The sequence below is a fragment of the Mustelus asterias genome, chromosome 22, assembly GCF_964213995.1.
Source record: "Mustelus asterias chromosome 22, sMusAst1.hap1.1, whole genome shotgun sequence".
In the NCBI taxonomy this organism is placed as follows: domain Eukaryota; kingdom Metazoa; phylum Chordata; class Chondrichthyes; order Carcharhiniformes; family Triakidae; genus Mustelus; species Mustelus asterias.
The window spans coordinates 21541379-21561594 of NC_135822.1; the positions used below are offsets into that span (position 1 = coordinate 21541379).

The 20216-nt window shown below is 42.8% G+C and overlaps 1 protein-coding gene across 9 annotated transcripts in view; it reads left to right on the forward strand.

The window, feature by feature from the left end:
* Nucleotides 1-8995, forward strand: part of ubr4 (ubiquitin protein ligase E3 component n-recognin 4) — a 174588-nt gene extending 165593 nt beyond the window's left edge. For all 9 annotated transcript variants that reach the window (XM_078238861.1, XM_078238862.1, XM_078238865.1 and 6 more), the window contains 4 exons: nt 832-1056; nt 6777-6867; nt 7318-7480; nt 8582-8995. In XM_078238861.1, the coding sequence (XP_078094987.1) occupies nt 832-1056; nt 6777-6867; nt 7318-7480; nt 8582-8646 (544 nt within the window). In that variant the 3' untranslated portion in view covers nt 8647-8995. The remainder of the gene's footprint in view (nt 1-831; nt 1057-6776; nt 6868-7317; nt 7481-8581) is intronic.
* Nucleotides 8996-20216: the final 11221 nt, after the last annotated feature.

Consider the following 20216-nt stretch of genomic DNA (forward strand, 5'->3'; position numbering starts at 1 on the left):
AGGATGATTACTCATTTTAGCCATGTAGTGTTTATTTAGCAGAAGGCTTCATGGACTGTTGTATATAAATGGAGATTTCCCATAGGGTTTCTTTTTGAAGAAATGGAATATGAGTTTAGGTATACAGAGTCATCTGATACAAGAAATGGGGTGAGATTGTTTGTGGCAGAGAAACAGTTTCTGTTTCAGTTTAGATTTCGTTGGTGACTGGACTTGTTTAGAGAGGTCTGCTCTCTCTATGCAAAGTTTTCCTGCACCTTCAGGACTTGCTACACTAATTTAAAGATTGCTTAGGTTTGCTAACTGTATTTAAAGTGGTAACCCACTTTAAATACTGTTAGCAAACCTGGGCAATGGGAAGTTAGTCTATGGGAAGACTGTTGCTTACTTGGAACTGAAATAGAATCATAGAATCCCTACAGTGCAGAAGGAGGCCATTCAGCCCATCGAGTCTGCACCGACAACAATCCCACCCAGGCCCTATCCCTATAACCCTGTGTATTTGCCTTGCTAATCCCCCTGACACTAATGGGCAAAATAGTGATGTTAGAACTTAAGAGTTGTTTCTTTCCATGTTTAAAGATTGTTCAACTGTTGAGTTAAACTACTTCATTATATTAGAGTTATACTTAAACTATGTTATGAATAAAGCTTGTTTTGATTTTTTAAAATCCCTATCTTATCAATGGAATTACTCCTGGAGTGAAGCACCCTTTCTTCACATGTATGCTAAAACAGAAAGATTGTTGGAGTCTCGTCTGGCTTCATAAAATACCTTGGGGTTCTGGTCCAGAATCCTAACAACATTGATATTATTTAATTATTTCACAGGACCCGGGCAACGTCAAGAGAGGAGAAAAACCTACAGAGTTTCTTGGAACAGCCGAAAGAGAAATGGGTTGAAAATGCTTATGAGGTTGATGGAGCACATTATTTCACAGTCCTGGCATTGCACATTTTCCCACCTGAGAAATGGAAAGCTACCCGTCTTGATTTTCTAAAACGTCTCTTGGTCACCACCCAAGCAAGGAAAGCATCACCAAGCGGCTCCAACAAGTAAGGGAATCAACAAAGAGGCAGAAAAGTCAATACTTTCATAACTAGCAAATCTATTTACTACAGGCATCAAGTCAGGAAAGTGTTATTTGAGAGAATTTCTCCAGTCCATATTGTTATAATCCAAAAGTGACATTTTCTTGAGTCTAAACCTTCCACATATACTGAGGAATCAACATCAGTCCCTTAAAGAAATTGGCTCGAGCACTGTCTCCTTAAAGGCAACATGATCGTTGACTCAGGCTATAGCAGGCAAATTTTGATTCCAGTGGCATTCTGTATCTTTGCATGTTGCTATTTTTTGAGTCTTCCAATCCATTGGGGTGTAAATAGATTTTTCAAATTACTTTTCATGTAAGCAAATTTTGTAGTCCTTTGTCTCAATATAATATAGTTATGGCACTGATATAGATTGAGCCCAGTGGAATTTAGTCCAGCATTGGATCAAAGAAAAATTGGGGTACTTCAAAGCATCTCTTTGGTTAACACTCCAATTGAAGCCCCTTCCCAAGTCAAATAACTCTCCCTTAAAGATGTTGGCCCAGAAAATGAATTCTCCCAACAGAGCCATTCCACCAGAAAATAAACTTGTCCATTAAAGCCCTTATTGTAAATGAACTGCCTCATCTAAGTCAACTTCTTGTCTACATTAAACTCTCATTACAACATCAAATTAAGGGGGTGATTCTCCCAGCTAACGCAGCGGGCCAGGAGGCATCAGCAGAGGCCGTTTAGTAGGTTTCCTGCTGGGCGCCACAGCCTCCGCAAGTCTCCGGCCGCCGGATACCCAGCATCGTCAACTCCGTGCCGGAAATCACCATGGAACTGATCTCCATATTTGAATCACAATTTAAATCTTATTAGTGGGGCCGGGAGGGATGTCTCCGGACCCGCTAGCCTCTTCCCCCACTCAACCCCCGGCCAAGAGTGTTTCACTCCAGTGGGGTTTACAACAGCTCCCCATCAATGGGGAGCTAGTGGCTTGACCCCACTGAATGATGGGAGGCCTTGGAGGCCCCCCAGGAAGTTGAGGGTAAAGGGGGACCTCCAGCCTGGCTCCCTGGCACTGCCCACTGGGCAGTGTCGAAGGGGTGGGGCCTCTGAGGGTGATCAGAGGGGGTGGGGGGGTCCCGCTGCCACTCTGCAAGGATTGAGCACAGGGGAGGGAAGGAGCTGATTGGGGCTGGCCATTGAGGCGGGAGTGGGGTAAGGAAATTGGGACTGATGAGGGGGGGGGGGTCAGGGCTGACCCGGAGACGTCGGGAGCCAGCGGTCGGGGCTGGGGGGGATTGGAGGGGCAGCGTTGCAAGGTCATGGGCCTGGCCAGCGATTGGGAGGCCGGTAGTGTGGGGCTACTGCGCATGAGCCAATCTCCACTCTGATAGATCGGCGCATATGCAGTGGCCGGCTCAGCACTATGCTGCCGGCCTCTTGGGCGGGAATAGGCTCCGCCCCAAGACTTTTATCGCGATTCACACTAGGGTGCTCTGCAGTGCTGAGTATGGCAGATTCATTTTGAAAATCCCGCTTTAAAAAAACAACAGGATTTACTCCAGTTTTTACACAAATTCGGCAGTTAGAATTTTTTTGGGAGAATCTCAGCCTATATCTTGAACACCCCAAACCTATTCCATTTTATAAATTTCCTCATTGGATTTATTTTAAGCATTAAACATTTTCTAGATATTAAATTTAATTTTCACGACGTTTTGGCCAGAATTCGCTTGAAAACTGGAGTAATTCATGCTGATTTCTTTCAGTGGGAGTTCAGCGAAGAATCTCCCACATTCTATACACTGCAGAGGCCACTAAAAACTAGGGGGCGTGGCCTATTCCCACTGGAGAGGCTGAAATCAGCACGATTTGAGCAGGACACTGCATGTGCCGATCTGTCAGTGCCGAGATCAGCACATGCGTAATGGCCCAGCACTGATGGCCTCCCGATTGCTGGCCAGCTCGATCCTTGGCCAACCCCGCATCGTCAGCCCTCCACCCTCCTCACGGCCCGATCGCTGGCCCCCCGATCAGTCCTGGACCCAGCTCCAACCCTGATCTCTGATTCCTATGCAGAGTGGCAGTGGGACCCCCCCAAACTCCCCCGATTGCGCCCATCAGGCCCCGCCTTCTGGGCACTGCCCCATGCTCAATGGGCAGTGCCAAGATGCCCCCTAGGCATTGGCACCCTGGCAGTGCCAGACCCTCTGGGGGCCCCCGATTGCACCCCCCCCCACCCCCTTCACTCTAGCGGGGTCGGTCACTAGTTCCCCGAAAGTCGGGAGCTACTGTAAACCCCGCTGGAGTGAAATACTCCTAGTGGGGTGGGAGAGGCTAGCGGGCCCGGAGACTTCAGTCCCAGGCCCCCAATAGGATTTTAAATATATGTTAATGTTAATTACCATAATTTATTCACCTCCCTGCCAATTTCCGGCGCGGAGTTGACGCTGCTGGAAATCTGGCACTGGGAGGTGCTCACAGGCTGGGATGCCGAGCGTGGATCCCGTGCATCAGGCGCCGCTGGAATCTCCCAGCCTGCTGCACCGAACAATTGCCACAGCAGGATGGGAGAATTGCCCCTTTTGTGTCCTCTGGCCCTTGCTGTTTCATATACTTGGAAATAATACAGATTTATCTGAGCTGTACTTATATGTTGAACTTGTATAATAATTTGAAACTTGCCACCTTTTGGCCCATTGTGCCAGTGCTGTTTGAAAGAACTGTCATGCTTAGTACCACACCCTAGTTTTTGCCCACAATACTAAGTTCCTAATCCTCAAATACATGTCCAATCCCTTTTAAAATGATTTATGGATTCAGCTTCCACCAACTTCTATGACACTATTCCAAATGCAAAAAACTCTGAAAAATACATTTCTCCTCATCACCCATCTAGATCTTTGTCAATGATTTTAAATCTAGTACATCTAGTTGTTGATCCACTTGCCAGAAAAATGGGTTTTCTCTCTTAAAAAACCTCTGTTAGATCAGTTCTTAACCCTTTATCCAAGGAGAACTCTTCCACTTACACTCTTCCAACTTCTCCTCATAACTGAAGACGCTCATTCCTGCTAACATCCCGGTTAACCTCAAATGTACCCTTTCAAAGGCTTTCCTGAAATGTGGTTCCAGAATTATTCACAATATTCTGCTGAAGCACCACCAATGATTTCTAGCATGATCGCATTGCTTTGATATTCTATTCTCACGTAACCCATATTTTGAACCAATTTATTAACTTTGCCTGTCCCTATAAGGATTTGTGTACGTGACAATAGTAATGGACCCAAGGCCCTTGGGACCACCACTCTCATCTCCCAGCTGGAAAACTATTTACCCACCAACACCTTCTGTTTCTTGTCACTGAACCAAATTCATATCTATACTGCCACTTTCCCCTTAATACCATGGGCTTCCAACACCTTCATGAGCTTCAGTGTTACATTTTGTTAAATGTCTTCTGGAAGTCCTTGATACAACACCGACTGCATTATTCTCTGTAACCTCCAAAAAGTCCAATCAAGTTGGTCAGACACAATTTACTTTTAACAAATCTCTTCGATTGACTCATGCCTTTCCAAGTGAAAGTCTGTTTTATCCCTGATAATGTTTTCCAATATCTTTCCCATCATCAATGTTAGGTTGACTGGCCTGTAGTTTTCAGGTTGATCCCTCTTTTTCTCGCATAGTGCTATAACATGAGCAGCCTTCTGGTTCTCTAGTACTACTCCTGTATTCACTGAGGATTAAAAGTTTGTGACCATAGCCTCTGCCATTTATTTCAACAACATAAGATGCATTCCATGTGATTTATCAGTTTTCAATAATGCAAATCTTTTTAGTACGTCTTTATTGCTATTCTGTCCATAATTTCCTCTATTAGTGTATAACCTTCACACCATCCACTTCCTTTTTGAAGATAGGTGCAAGGTTTTCATTTAATCCTTTAGCCATGTTCAGGTAAATTACATCCTTGGTCTTTGCAGCACCTAATAAATAGTGCAGATTAGTTCACTTGTGCCCTATCTCATGATTGGATGAGAAGTTTGCTGCTTCAGGTAGTATTGATCCGTTGAACATGGGCCTGCTTGATAAATGAAGGGCAAGGTCTTGTCAACCTTGACAGTGTAGGCAAACCCATTGCAAAACAACTGTTTAAAAAATTGAATGGTGAGTGTAACTTGCTTCATTCAGGATGTTCCAGGATAGTGAAACCTATTAGAAAGTTATGGCTTCTTGGACCAATGTGAGGGATACCTTTAGGAGGTATCTTTCATTAAACATTATTCCTTTGGTAGGTGAGAGTTTTAGATGTTTCGATGCTGCCAAGTGCAAGCTGGCCTGAAGAAATAGGTCCTTAGAGACCTAATACTTGCATATATGCTACTTTAATATATTTCCAGCTAACAAAGTTAGCTTCACATATCTATCCTCCTTGTGTTCTTCCTGGCTGATATTTGTGTTTTACAATTTTACTACGGAATGGAAAATAACAAACTTGCACTTATATAGCAACTTCAACATCCTCTGTACGCCAAAAGGTTCTTTATAACCAATGAATTACTTTTGATGTATGATCATTGTTGGCAGACCCTCCAGCCAATTTGCACATAGCAAAATCCCACAAATAGCAGAGAGACAAATGACCAGTTAATCTATTTTGATGATGGTGGTTGAAGGATACTTATTGGCATGAACACCAAGAGAACATCCTCCCACTTTGACGAGCGCCAAAGGACCTTTTGAACAAATATAAGGGCCTCAGTTTAACATTATCAGAATACAACATTTTTCTCTCTAGATTTAGCCAAGATAATCATAGAATCCTAAAGCACAAAAGAAAGCCATTCAGACAATTGGGTCTATGACAGTTCTTTGAAAAAGCTATCCAATTAGTCTTATTCTCAGTGTGTAACCCTACATTTTTTTCCCTTCGTGTATTAAATTTCCTAAATTTGCTTCCACTGCCCTTTGAGGCAATGCATTCTAGATCATCATAACTGTATGAAAAACTTCTCATTTCGCCCTGGAATTTTTGCCAATTATCTTGAATCTGTGTCCTCTGGTTACTGACCTTTCTTCCATTGGAAATAATTTCTCCCTATCTACTGGAGCAAAATCCCTCATTACTTTGAAAACCTGTAAGGAGGGAAATTTCAACTTCTCTTGTCTCTTCACAGAACAAAAGCCTCTCTAAGATCTTTGCTTTGGTATTCTAAATCTCTATTTATAAAGTGAAGGGTTCTGTATGTTTTTGTAACAGCCTTTTTTATATGCTGACATCCTGGAATGAGTCTTGAACCCTATGGACTTTTGATTTGAGAGCAGGAATGCCAGTACTAAGCTGAAGTCTCATTTAGTTTCATTACTGGTAATACTTCTATACTCTTTGGGTTATTTGTTTTTAACTTCTTGCTTCTCAGAGCAGTGTAGTAAAGATTTGTTTGAAGTCAATCGAGTAGCATGAGGAAAGATTGCTAACTACACAAATATTCTTAAACAGATAATGTCATTGGTGATTTTCCACTGTGCCAATTACGATAGTTATTATTGTGTGGAGATTAAATGTATTTCAAAGAATAAGGCAGACTGCGTGAACCAGTGTTAAACACTATTTCAGTAGTCCCTCTACTCTTCTGCTTCTAAGTACAATGAACTAAAATTATATTTTAGAGTTGTTTGAAGTATGTTCTGTGTCATTTTTGATGAAATGTGTTGTTTTTTAGATTGTCTGACAAATCTGTGAAGGAATACTCTGTGTACCGTCCTGTGCTGCTCTGCTGGGGATTAGTGGATCTTATGTATGGAATATTTAAGGTATGGTATATATTTGGAGATGTATCGAGCAAATTCCACTGATTTATTTGAGACACCAGGGACATTGCCCTGGCCTGTTTAGGAGGACACGAGGCACGTTGCCCTGGCCTGTTTAGGGAGGCACCAGGCACGTTGTCCTGGCCTGTTTTTGCACATCTGCTCTGATGAGGCTCATTCAAGTTAATTTCCATGTTTTCACTCCAAACTGAAAATGCAATCAGAGGAGATAATGATTTATGTTATGGATACCAGGGTTGTAGTTGGGATTAATTATTCTGAGAGTTTGGTTATGTAATTCTCAATGTTCATTCATTTTACATCCAGTGCCACTTTTTTCCTCAAACTGCTTAATGTCTGTATGTTCTGCTTCATCATAAACTAGCCAAATTATTCCTGTTTACTGCATTGTACACTTTTATTCTGAAGTCTTTTTCTACTTTGTCACTATAGAAGGTACCTACAAGCAACACAGAGGGTGGCTGGTCCTACTCTCTTGCCGAATACATCCGACACAATGACATGCCTATCTATGAGGCAACAGACAGATCTCTCAAAACCTTCCAGGATGAATTCATGCCTGCTGAGTCATTTGCTGAATTCCTAGATGTTGCAGGTTAGTATTTAAATACTGTCCATTCATTTCCTTCCTCTACCCCAGTATAAAATAACTGCGGACCTTTCTCCCAAAGCAACAAGGTAGCTAAACATTAGGGGGAGGCAGCTGCATAGTGGTATTGTCGCTTGTTTAGTAATTCTGGGGACCTGGGTTCAAATCCCACCATATCTGGAATCATAAAATTCTAATGATGGCCAGGACACCATTGCCAATTGTCATAAAAACCCATCTGATTTATTAACTTCCTTTCGGGAAGGAAACTTGCCATCCTTTCCTGCTCTGGCCTACATGTGATTCCAGATCCCACTAACATGGTTGACTCTTAAAATGCCTTCTAGAATGCAATTAGAAATGGACAATAAATGCTGGCCCAGCCAACTATGGCCACATCTCATGAATGATTAGGAAAAAAATGCCTCGATTTACTTGGACCTCAAATGCTCATTCTGCCTGATGACATTTGTCATGAGAATTGTATCCACTGTTGTTGATACCAACATGATTCTTTGGATCGTGGACATCAGAGAATTGCAAATTTGAATTTCAGGTATATTCTTTGTGCAGATGAGATTTTGAATTTTGCTCCCGTCAGGTGGTGCATCTCTCTATGGGGCAGCACGGTGGCACAGTGGTTAGTACTGCTGCCTCATAGCACCAGGGACCCAGGTTCGATTCCCAGCTTGGGTCACTGTCTGTGCGGAGTTTGCACGTCCTCCCTGTGTCTGCGTGGGTTTCCTCTGGATGTTCCAGTTTCCTCCCACATTCCAAAGATGTGTGGGTTAGGTGGATTGGCCATGCTAAATTCTCCCTCAGTGTCAGGGATATTAGAAGGGTGAATACGTGGAGTTAAGGAGATGGGGCCTGGGTGGGATTATTGTGGTGCAGGCTCGAATGGCCTCCTTCTGCACTGTAGGGCTTCTATACCAATAAGTACTATAACTGAATGATCAGGCCTGTCTTTACTGGTTTTATCACATTTCCCCAAAAATCTCTCCAAACTTGTTACACACAATTAATGACTTTTAGTTGTGGTGGTGTGTTTAGTCAAATTCCCACACGAATCACTTAATCTATGAATGCTTTGTGTTTACTTTTTAGGTCTCTTAACAGAAGTTGAAGATCCTGACAACTTCCTGAAAGACCTTCTTAATTCTGTCCCCTAAAATGTTCCAAATTCATCCACTCAAAAACAAAGTAAATATTTAACTGTACTTTTAGAAATATTGTGTTTGCATTTTCACTCTTCAAAAGCAGTTGAAATTAATTTCTGCCTCAGTTCCGCAGCAACGGCTTCTTTCAGTGTGAGCATTCTGGATTTAAGATTTTAACGTACATGTGTACAGAGGAATAATACTGGAATTGTCATTTAACCTGACTGCATGGAGTACAATTGGTTTAATTTCCTATTTTGTTCTTGTATTCAGTACTTCACAGTAACATGTCGCTTATTTAAATGTTGTGCTAAAGCTCTAGTTCACTATTTCGTCCAATAAAGTTAAATCATGATCCTTCTCAATGCCAATTTATAATTGATTCAGTATTGAAAAAACAGACTTAACTTGTCCAGCTCTAGCTCAGATTAGGGCTCATGTAAAATTTTATTTGTGAATTGCATAGTAAATGGCAAAAACACTTAAATCTTGGCTAGGGTTAATGTCACATTTGAAATGTTCACAGTTGAAAACATTGACTACTTGTTTCACAAGTAATGACGCTTGTGAAACAACAGCAGCTTGGATATATACAAGATGAACACTCCATGGTTTCTGAACTTAGAATCTGGAAGAATCTACTATACAACCATCCAAGTTCCAACATGGAAACTTCGCTGAAAATAACCAGAACTTAATGTATCCTCTTGCTTTCTCCATATTTGGGCTTTTCTTAATAGTTGATAAAATCAAAAAGGGGAAGATGGCTCTACTTTTAACTTTGCGAATTCCACGTTTCAATTATAACAGAATGCGGACAAAGGTGCAACTAAATACAACTTTCACTAATATGTTCTGATGAAAGATCTCCGACCTGAAATGTTTCCTTCTCCACAGATGCCATCTGACTTGTATTTCCAGTATGCTCTACTCTAAATTTCACTAAGATCAAGTCTGAGTCTCACCCATCATTAAGAGATTCCATCACTATCTTATCCAATACCAAACTATAACAAATTGCTGGATATCTCAAATAGTATCCATCTCAAATTCTAATTGTAGGTATCCCATGTACCAAAAGGCTGATCAGGAAGAAACAGACCTGTGTATAGGGTTTCTACAGTCTCCACAATTGTGATTCGTACACCAGGTAATGGCTGCTATTACAAGGCAGCATTAATAGATCATACGTTCCCTTTGAATTAAAGTGAAATAGATTAAGCAGCTTTCAACAACTTGCTTCCTATATAGAGCAACATCAATAAAAACATTTTTGACATGAACCACAAAAGAAGATATCAGGATAGATAACCTAAAGTTTGATCAAAGTAGATTTTAAGGAGCAGTAGAGAGTTTTAAGGAGGAAATTCCAGATTTTAGGACCAAGGCAGCTTTAAGTGTGGTTGTACTGCTGGCATAATTAAAATCAAGGATATGCGTGAGGCTAGAATATGAGGAACAAAGAAACTCAAAGGCCTATAGGATCAGAGGACATTGCACAGATCAAGAAGGATGTGGCCATGAGGAATTTGAAAACAAGGATGAGGTTTTTATAATTAAAACATTGTCAGATTGGGAGCTAGGGTAGGTGAAACACTTTTAGACAAAGTTAAGGCATGGACAGCAGAGTTTTGGAAGAGCAGAAGTTTATGGAAAATGGAAGCCCTGCCAGGAAGGCATTACTAAAATCAAGTTGAGGCAGCGTTAGAGAAAGGTAATGTCCCAGCCATAGAAATAAACAGTCTTGGTGACAAAGCACATCACTCGGTCAAACACAACACCAAGGTTGTGACTTCGCTTCATACAGTTGCCAGGGATGAAAATACTGGCCAGAGGGCAGAAATTGTCGCAGAGATCAAAGACAATGGGTGATTCTCCCATCCCGCTGCACCACAAAATTAAGGCAGTGGGCCTGGAGATTCAAATCTGTGGGATCTGCACTGGCCATCCCGCCGATAGCGTCTCCCAGCGGCGGATTTCCAGCTGCATCAGCTCCGCACCAGAAATCGGTGGGGAAGCACATAAATTATTTAAACCAGTATCTCCATATATTTTAAATACAGTTAGCGGGCCGGGTCTGAAGTATCTGGGTGGTGTGCCTGGGTATTGGCACCTTGGCAGTGCCAGCCCTGCACTGTCCAAGTGCCAATGTCCAGAGGGCATCTTGGCACTGCCCACCAGGCATAAAGCAAGGCATAATGGGGGTGGGGCCTGATGGGGCAGGGTCTCGTGGGGGGGGGGTCCCACTGCCACTCTGCACTTTTGGATCGAGCGGAGGGAGGCCAGTGATCGGGGCTGGGCATTGAGGTGGGGGCAGGAGGTGGGAGATCAAGGCTGGGCCCAGGCATGCTTGAGGGGCCAGTGATCAGGCCATGTGAAGGGGGGGTGACAGAGGGCCAGCATTGCAGGGCTGGTCAGCAATCGCGAAGCCGGCAGACGGGCCACTCTGCAAGCGCCGCTCTGAGCTGACAGATGCGCAGTGGTCCACTGGGTGGGACTAGGCCCTGCCCGCTAATTTCTGGAGTGAATCATGCTGAGGCACTCTGCAGTGCACAGAATGTGGGAGATTCTTTTTAAACTCCCGTTGAAAAAAACCAGCGTGATTTACTCCAGCTTTCAGGCAAATTTGATACTTAGAATTGTTTTAGGAGAATCGCCCCTATTGACTTCAATTTTCCCAGAGCTTGGTTGGAGGAAATTTCTCTTCATCCAGTACTGAATGTCAGACAAGCATTGTGACAAAATGAGACAAGTGGACCAGTCGAGCGAGGTTGTTGTGAGAAAGCTGTGTTGCCAGCTCTGATATGTTTTTGGATGATATCACTAAATGGTATGAGAAGTAGCAGGAAGCCAAGGGCAGATCAGTGTGGAAGCCACGACAAGTGATTTTCTACCCACAATTAGATACATAAGAATGGAACCAAACAAAGGGTAGATCTACTGAGCTGGACGACAGCAAAGGGAAAGGTCAAGAAGAATTATCAGAGAAAGCTTAAGAGCGTAATTTGTGACTTTGATAAGGGCTGCTTCAGTGCTGTGGTAGGGCTGGAAATCTGACTGGAGGGATTTAAACATGAATTGAAAAAAAGATGGGACTGAATTTGGGAAGTAATAATCCTTTCAGAGACTTTGGAGACAAATTGGAATTGGAAGGGAAAGGATTGAGGGAGCAGGAGGTGAGTCTAATTTGATTTGATTTATTATTGTCACTTGTATTACAATACAGTAAAAAGTATTGCTTCTTGCGCGCTATACAGACAAAACATACCGTTCACAGAGAAGGAAACAAGAGAGTGCAGAATGTAGTGTTACAGTCATAGCTAGGGTGTGGAGAAAGATCAACTTAATGCAAGGTAAGTCCATCAAACGTCTTGACAGCAGCAGGGAAGAAGCTGTTCTTGTTTTGGTTGGTACGTGTCCTCAGACTTTTGTATCTTTTTCCCGAAGAAAAAAGGTGGAAGAGAGAATGTCCGGGGTGCGTGGGGTCCTTAATTATGTTGGCTGCTTTGCCGAGGCAGCGGGGCAACACTTAACCATAGTGTTGGCATGGGGGGACCAGGACAGGTTGTTGGTGATCTGGACACCTAAAAACTTGAAGCTCTCGATCCTTACTACTTCGTCCCTGTTGATGTAGACAGGGGCATGTTCTCCTTTACGCTTCCTGAAGTTGATGACAATCTCCTTCATTTTGTTGACATTGAGGGAGAGATTATTGTTAACACACCAGTTCACCAGATTCTCTATCTCATTCCTGTACTGTTTCGACATTGTTTGAGATCCGACCCACTACGGTGGTGTGGTCAGCAAACTTGAAAATTGAATTGGAGGGGAATTTGGCCACACAGTCATAGGTGTATAAGGAGTATAGTAGGGGGCTGAGAACACAGCTTTGTAGGGCACTGGTGTTGAGGATGATCGTGGAGGAGGTGTTGTAATGGACAAGATTGGTCAAAGAGAGCAAGGCAGGAAGGAACTGATGAGAAGTACAAATTAGTAATTGGTGAAATCCATGAGTTGGAAAGTTTCCTGTAGTAAGGAAAACTGTAATATCTGAACCAATGTTGCACATTCTCCGCTTCAGTTCATCAAAAAAATCAAGCACCAAAATGGTGGAGTTCAGAAGTGAAGTCTGTCCCACTGAACATATTTGTTTCTGCCCAAAACAAACTGACAACTTAAGATACTTTAATTAGCATGTTTGAAATTGCCATTAATGCATGTTTATTTTTTTGACCAATGAAACTGATTATTTGTTTTAAATGTAGACATTTTAAGTGTGCGGACTGCACATGAATTTATCTGAGCAAAATTTCTAGGCCAGTGAGTGGGCTGCAAGGCTGAAATCAGGCTTGTTCACTAACCATGACCTCATGAATCAGATGAAATAAATTTATACATGCCAAAAATCTCATGAATTACAGAAAATCACATATTAATAGAAGTGTCAATTTCAAATGGTAAAAACAAAATATTTATACTTTGGTCTCACAATCAATGTATGTGCAATCAATTTGCAACTCACTTCGTTTGCCTTGGTTTTCATAGCAGTAGGAAAAAAAAACTACACAGACAATAATCAGCAGATTGTGGCAACCCCCATACTTGGGCAACGGTCAACAAAATGTCTTCTGGGCCGCATGTGGCCCCAGGCCACAGATTGCCCACTACTGGCAGTGGTTCCCAAAGGGTGTGGCGCGCACACTGGTGTTAAGTCTTAACACAAAGAGAGATGGCATGAAATCTGGAAACTTCTACGGGTTTCTATACATGAATATTTCTTTGATTGTCCTTGAATCTTCCCGCCATCCTCTCTCGCCGCACCCTTTGATAATTTCACAAAATTCTATTACCTAAATTAAAAGGCAGAGAAGTACCTACAATTGGGTATGGTGTTTGCGGTATGCAAGGTATTAAGAAGGTAAGGACTAATTTTTAAAAGACTCATTTCTTTAAGGTCGTACGTCATGAGCTGGAAAGCCTCTGTTCAGACAAGTCTGATTGCAAGTTTGGGGAGTATTGTCATTTCAATTCTTGGCAATCATTATTGCTTCTGTAGCAAAAAGTGGAGTTTATTCACTTTTCAAAGTTTCCATAAAGCTTTAGCGCAACCTGATACAAAATGTTTCCACACCCTGTTACTTTGTCTATTATTCTTTTTGTTCTCTTCACCAAAGCCTTAAGGGAGAGGATACTCTCTAAATAATCTCTTTGCACGAAAGGTGTGTCAGTTTTGTTTGCTTACCTAACTTGTCTTAATCATATGGTTTCTGTGGAGAGGCGGTGGCATAGTGGTATTGTTCTTAGACTAGTAATCCAGAGACCCAGGGTAATTCTCTGGAGACCCAAGTTTGAATCCCACCACATGGCAAATGATGAAATTTGAATTCAATAATAAAATCTGGAATTAAAAATCTAATTATGACCATGAAACTATTGTCAATGGTCGTAAAAACCCATCTGGTTCACTTATGTTCTTTAGGAAGGGGAATCTAGTATCCTTACTCAGTCAGGCATACATGTGACTCCAGATCCACAGCATTGTGGTTGACTCTTAAATGCCCTCAGAGATGGGCAATAAATGCTAGCTCAGCCAGCGACATCCATATTCCATGAAAATAAAGAAAAATAACCTTGCACACAAAAAGGTGCTTTTTATTTATCCACAAATGTGGGTTTCCTGGCAGAACCAGCAATTATTGCCCCATCCCTAATTACCCTTGAAAAGGTGGCAGTGATGAGCTGCCTTTTTGAATTGTTGCTCTCTGTGTAGTGAAGGTACGCCCACATTACAAGTAGATAGGGAGTTTCAGGTTTTTAAACCAGCAATGATGAAGGAATGGCAATATAGTTCCAAGTATGGATAGTGTGTAGCTTGGAGGTGATGGTTCTTTGTGCGTACTATCCTTGTCCTTCTACATGGTAGAGGTTGTGGGTTTGGGAGATGCTGATTAAGAAGCCTTGGGAAGTTGTTGCAGTGCATTTTGTAGATGACACACATTGCAGACACGGTGTGCTGCTGAAGCGTGTGAATGTTTAAGATGGGAAATGGGTGCCAATCAGGCAGGCTTCTTTTCCTGGATTTTCTTGAGCCTCTTGAGTATTTCTGGAGCTGCGCTCATTCAGGCAAGCGAAGAATATTCCACCACACTCCTGACTTAAGCCCTGTAGATGGCGAGAGGTTCCTGAGAGCAAGGAAGTGAGTCACTCACAACAAAATACCCAATCTTTGATCTGTTCTTGTAGCCACAGCATTTATGTGGCTGGTCCAGTTAAGCTTCTGAGCTATGCTGATGGATTCAACAATGCCATCGAATGTCGTGGGGAGGTGGTTAGACTTTCTCTTGTTGGAGATAGTTATTGTCTAACACTTGTGAATCTTAGTTGCCAATGTTGTACACGTCAGAATATTATCCAGGTCTTTCTGCATGTAGGCACATATTGCTTCATTACACACACTAATTGCTGACATGCTGGGGCAAAAGTCATCAGTGATTGGGGCTAGGATACTGCCCTGAGGAACTCCAGCAGCAGTGTACAGAGCAGCAATGAGAGTAGCTGAAGACAAAGCGGTTTGAATTTTTTTGTGACAAATCATTAGATCAACAGATCATTAAAAGCACTTTAATGATCTGTGGTGAAATGGAAATGCTTCTAGGCCACTTCAAATGGATAGACTTCAAGTGAATAGAAATGTTAGTTCTCCCTTTGTTTACCTTCTATTACCCTCAAGAGTATGGACCAATGCATTTGTATAAAATTACCGGTGACCTCAGCATTCAATGTAGTTAGTACATGTAATACTGAATGAAGTCCATACTAAGAACAGAACATTACCTTGCTGGGTCACGTACATGCAAAGTAAGGCATAGGACTACGGCAGTGCTTTTCAAACTATTTTCTAATGTGACCCAGTTTTTACTCATGTACAAACACATTCATCTCTCCCCTCACTCCGCCACCTCTCCCCCCCCCCCCCCCCCCCACACACACACAACCCCTTCTTTTCAATCCGCCTCCCCCAACACAAAGCAGCCCTCTTCCCTACCCCATCTCCTCTAAACAGAAGCCGTTCTTCCCAAACCACCTTCCCTCACTCATGCCCTCTCTCAGCACTCAGCCCTCTCACCGAGAAACACTCATTCATTCCCTCGCAGTCTCCCCACTCAGACCCATTCACTCATATTTTCCAATATCCTGGATTTCTCCATCTTGTCCATCCTTGGTTCCTTGTCACTGTCACTTCCCATCAGTGGATGCTTGCGGCTCTTCCTTGGCTGGTGTCATTGCCGGGGATCCACACAGCAGGGCAGGAGCTCAGCTTCTTCCACCTCCGGGCACTTCCGATTTTGTTTTTTGAGAAATCGGCCAGAAATCTGCCTGAAGGACAGTGGCAGCAGTTACCGCTGGGAGCAACCATCAGTGCAACTGGTGTCTCAATTTTCTTTAAAGGCTTTAAAATGTGAACATCAGAAACAAAGACGCAAATGGCAGATTTCCTAAACCCCAACATCGGAAATCCACCTTCCGGTGGAAATTTCTCATCCCTGGTGCAGAGATTGAGATAATTGGTCTCCAAGAACCACAATCAGCTTCCTTTGTGATAGGTGTGGTCAGCCATTGTAGAGTTGCCCCCTCATTCCCAATGACTCCAGTTTAACCAGGGCTCCATGATGCCACACTCAGTCACATGCTACCTTGATGACAAGGGCATTCACTCTTACCTCACCTCTGGAATTCATACATTTTGTCCATGTTTGGACCAAGGCTGGAATTAACTGTTCCTGACAGAACCCAAATTGAATATAGTGAGTAGATTGCTAGTGAATAAGTGTTATTTGACAACACTTGATGATGCCTTCCATCACTTTGCTGATGCTTGACAGTAGACTGTGGGACAATATGCAAGATAAGCCAATAATAAGGGGACAACAAATTATACACTGTGAAGAGAGTGCTGAGTGGTTGGCATGTGGACTTCGATTGGTAGAGATGTTACCATTGAGAATGCAGCAGAGAACTGTTTACAGCCAAGCTTTTGTTTCAGATTCAAACCAGGCATCTCTACCAATCACAAGGGCCGAGTGGATGATCCATCTTGGCCTCCTCCTTAGGTCCCCAGCAACAGTCTTCAGCCAATTCGATTCACTCTGTGATGACAATATTCCAGCAATACTATTGAAGACTTGTGCACCAGACCATTCCACTCTCCTAGCCAAGCTGTTCCAGTATAGCTACAACATGGGCATTTACTCAGCAATGTCGAATGTTACCCTGGTATGTCCTGAACACAAATCCACATGGCCAATTGTCATCCTATCAGTCTACTCTCAATCATCAGTAAAGTGAAGAAAGGGGTCATCAACAGTGCAATCAAATGACACTTGCTTAAGCAATAACTTGCTCACGGATGCTCAGTTTTGTTTCTGCCAGGGCAACTCCACTCCGAACCTCATTACAACCTTGGTTCAAAATTGGACAAAAGAGCTGAATTCCAGAGGTTAGATGAGAGTGACTGAATAAAATTGTAGTCAGTGGGAATCAGGAGGTTGGAATCATACCTTGCACAAAGGGAGATGATTGTTGTTGGAGGTCAGTCATCTCAGCTCTCTAAGACATCACTTCAGAAGTTCCTCAGGATAGCGTCCCAGGCCCAACCATCTGCAGCTGCTTCCTTCCGTTATCAGCTCAGAAGGGGGTGTTTGTTAATGATTGCATAATATTCAGCTCAATTCATGACGACTCAGACACTGAAGCAGTCCACATCCAAATATAGCAAGACTTGGACAATACCGAGGCTTGAGCGAACAAGTGGTAAGTAATATTCATGCCATACAAGTGTCAGGCTATAACCAGCTCCAACAAGAGAGAATCCAACCATTGCCCCATGACATTTAGCGGCATTACCATTGCTGAATCCTTCAATATCAACATCCTGGAGGTTACCATTGACCAAGAACAGGTCAGAGGCTAGGAATTCTGAAGCGAGTAACTCCCCAAAGCCTGTCCACAATCTACGAGGCACAAGTTAGGACTGTGAAGGAATACTCTCCCCTTGCTTGAGTGCAGCTCCAACAACACTCAAGAAGTTTGACACCATCCAGGGCAAAGCTTGATAGACACCTCTTCCACAAACATTCACTCCCTTCACCACCGACACACAGTAGCAGCAATGTGTGCCATCTATAAAATGCACTGAAGGAACTTATCAAGGCTCCTTAGATAGCACCTTCCAAATACACGACTGTTACCATCTAGAAGGGCAAAGGCAGCAGATACATGGGAACACCACCACCTTGAAGTTCCCCTCCAAGCCACTCACTGTCTTGGAGAAATATATCGCCCATTCCTTCACTGTCGCTGGGTCAAAATCCTGGAAGTCCCTAACAGCACTGTGGGTATACGTACACCACATAGACTGCAGTGGTTCAAGAAGGCAGCTCGCCACCACCTTTTCAAGGGCAATTAGGGACAGATAATAAATATTGGTCTAGACAGATACCTACATCCCTCGAATGAATAAAGAAAATTGAAAACCCCCTTAAAGGGAAAATCCAAATGTTGAACGAACATTTGTGAATTTTTACATTTAAAAAAAGGAAAAACAAAGTGACAGTTTCTCATCAACAGACCAGTCTGATGTATTCAAAACTTATTTATTATTTTCCTACCTATTTCAATTTTCTAAAAGCATTCTACTTCATTCACAGTTCGTTCACAATGGTTTTTCACCCGCCTATCTAGTTCATGCCGGTATATCTCTTTCTAATCAAATCAACCTGACATCTATTTAAGATAGGATTCCTCTTTCCCTTTTCCAGTGGTTTTCTGTGCTATTCCCACACAAAAAAGGCTAAATCTGGATTCTCCTTTTTAATTCTCCCAGTGCTCTTTTTCATTTCTCCTTCATTTTCATCCATTTCTACTTGTTTCTATTTCCATATACAGCTCTGTTCATTGTTGACTTTCCTTTACCATCCTCCTTTTTCCCCACTCATGACCTCTTGCCACGTATTCTTCCCAACTGCCCTTATCCAGATGTTCTGCTTTTGAATGTCTTGCACTTTTCACTCCATTTCCTCCCATTTATGTATTTTTCCTCCTTTACTCCCCTGCCACCTTTTCCTGAGTTCAGTGTTAAGTACAGTCAACTCCCACCGCTCATGACCCCCTCTATCGCATATTTGTTTGCCCACACAAAAGTGTTTGTACACCCAATCACAGTCCCAAATCTTTGCACATCTGCAATTTAATGTTCAAAATTTCTCACTTTAACATATGTTGGTCCCAAAATAAATAAAAGATTGAAATTATAGGCCATAGAAAACAATGTAACTGTGTTGTCTTTCCCACGTTGATAGAGCTCCATCAAAGGAGGTTAATGGTCCACTCAGAGCATAAATAAAGCAGCACATAAAAAGTAGTAAAGAGGGTAGTGCTAGTGTTACCGGTGGCAATGAAGGTGGTGCAGAAGGTGCTTCTCCTTCAACTTCCAAAGGATTCTCAGTCAGCACAGGATGGTTTGATCACTTTAAAAACGTACCTGGCTGCATAATATCAAGTTGATGTTGGAGATTGCTTCAGCTGACCATGCAGCTGTTGGAGAGTTTCCAAAACTGCTGCAGGAATACATTGAACAAAGCGGCTACCAGACAGGTCTGCAAGACAGATTAAATTGGCCTGTTCTGGAAGAAAATGCCAAATAGGACCAAGATTTCAGAAGAAAAGCTCCTGGTTTTAAAGCAGCAAAAGACAGGTTGACACTTAGAACCATAGAAACGTTATGGCACAAAAAGAGGCTGTTCAGCCCATCGTATCCGCGCTGGCTGAAAATAAATGAGCCATCCATTCTCATCCCATCTTTTAGCATCTGGTCTGTAGCCTTGCAGCTTACAGCAAGAGAATATATTGAAAATATACAATAAATTACAGCATTGTAATATTAATACTATGTGCCAATGTAGCTGGCTTTAAATGTAAACCAATGCTGGTCAGAAAACCCTCAAGCTTTTAAAAGAAAAAATAAATCTCATTTGCCTGTTTGTTGGAAGGCTAACTGCAATGCCTAGGTTACAGCAGCAATCTTTGAAGACTGGTTTGCCAATTGCTTTCTGTCAGAGATCAGGATTTATATGAAGGAAAAGAACCTGTCTTTCAAGGTCCTACTTATCCTCAGGTTCTGTAGATGAGCCCGAAATATTTGGGGCGATTCTCCCAAAAAGGTGCTAAGTGCTGAATTGGCAGGAAAAATTGTGTAATTAACAATTGTTTTTTCAGTGGGAGTTCAAACTCGAATCTCCCACACTCTGTGCACTGCAGAGGTCACAACTGTGAATATCATTAAAAGGTCAGGGGGCAGGGTCTATTTACGCTAGAGTCTGACAGTTCTGGAACGCTGCACATGCACAGTGGCCCTGAACTGTCAGCCTGCAGTTTGCTGGCCAGCTCGATCGCTGGCCAGCATGGGACCCCGACAGTGCTACCCCTCCAGCAACCCCCCCCCCATGGCTCGATCGCAGCCCTCCATGACCATTGCCCCTCACCCTGTCCCAGAGCACCCTGATCTCCACCCGCCCCCCCCGCCC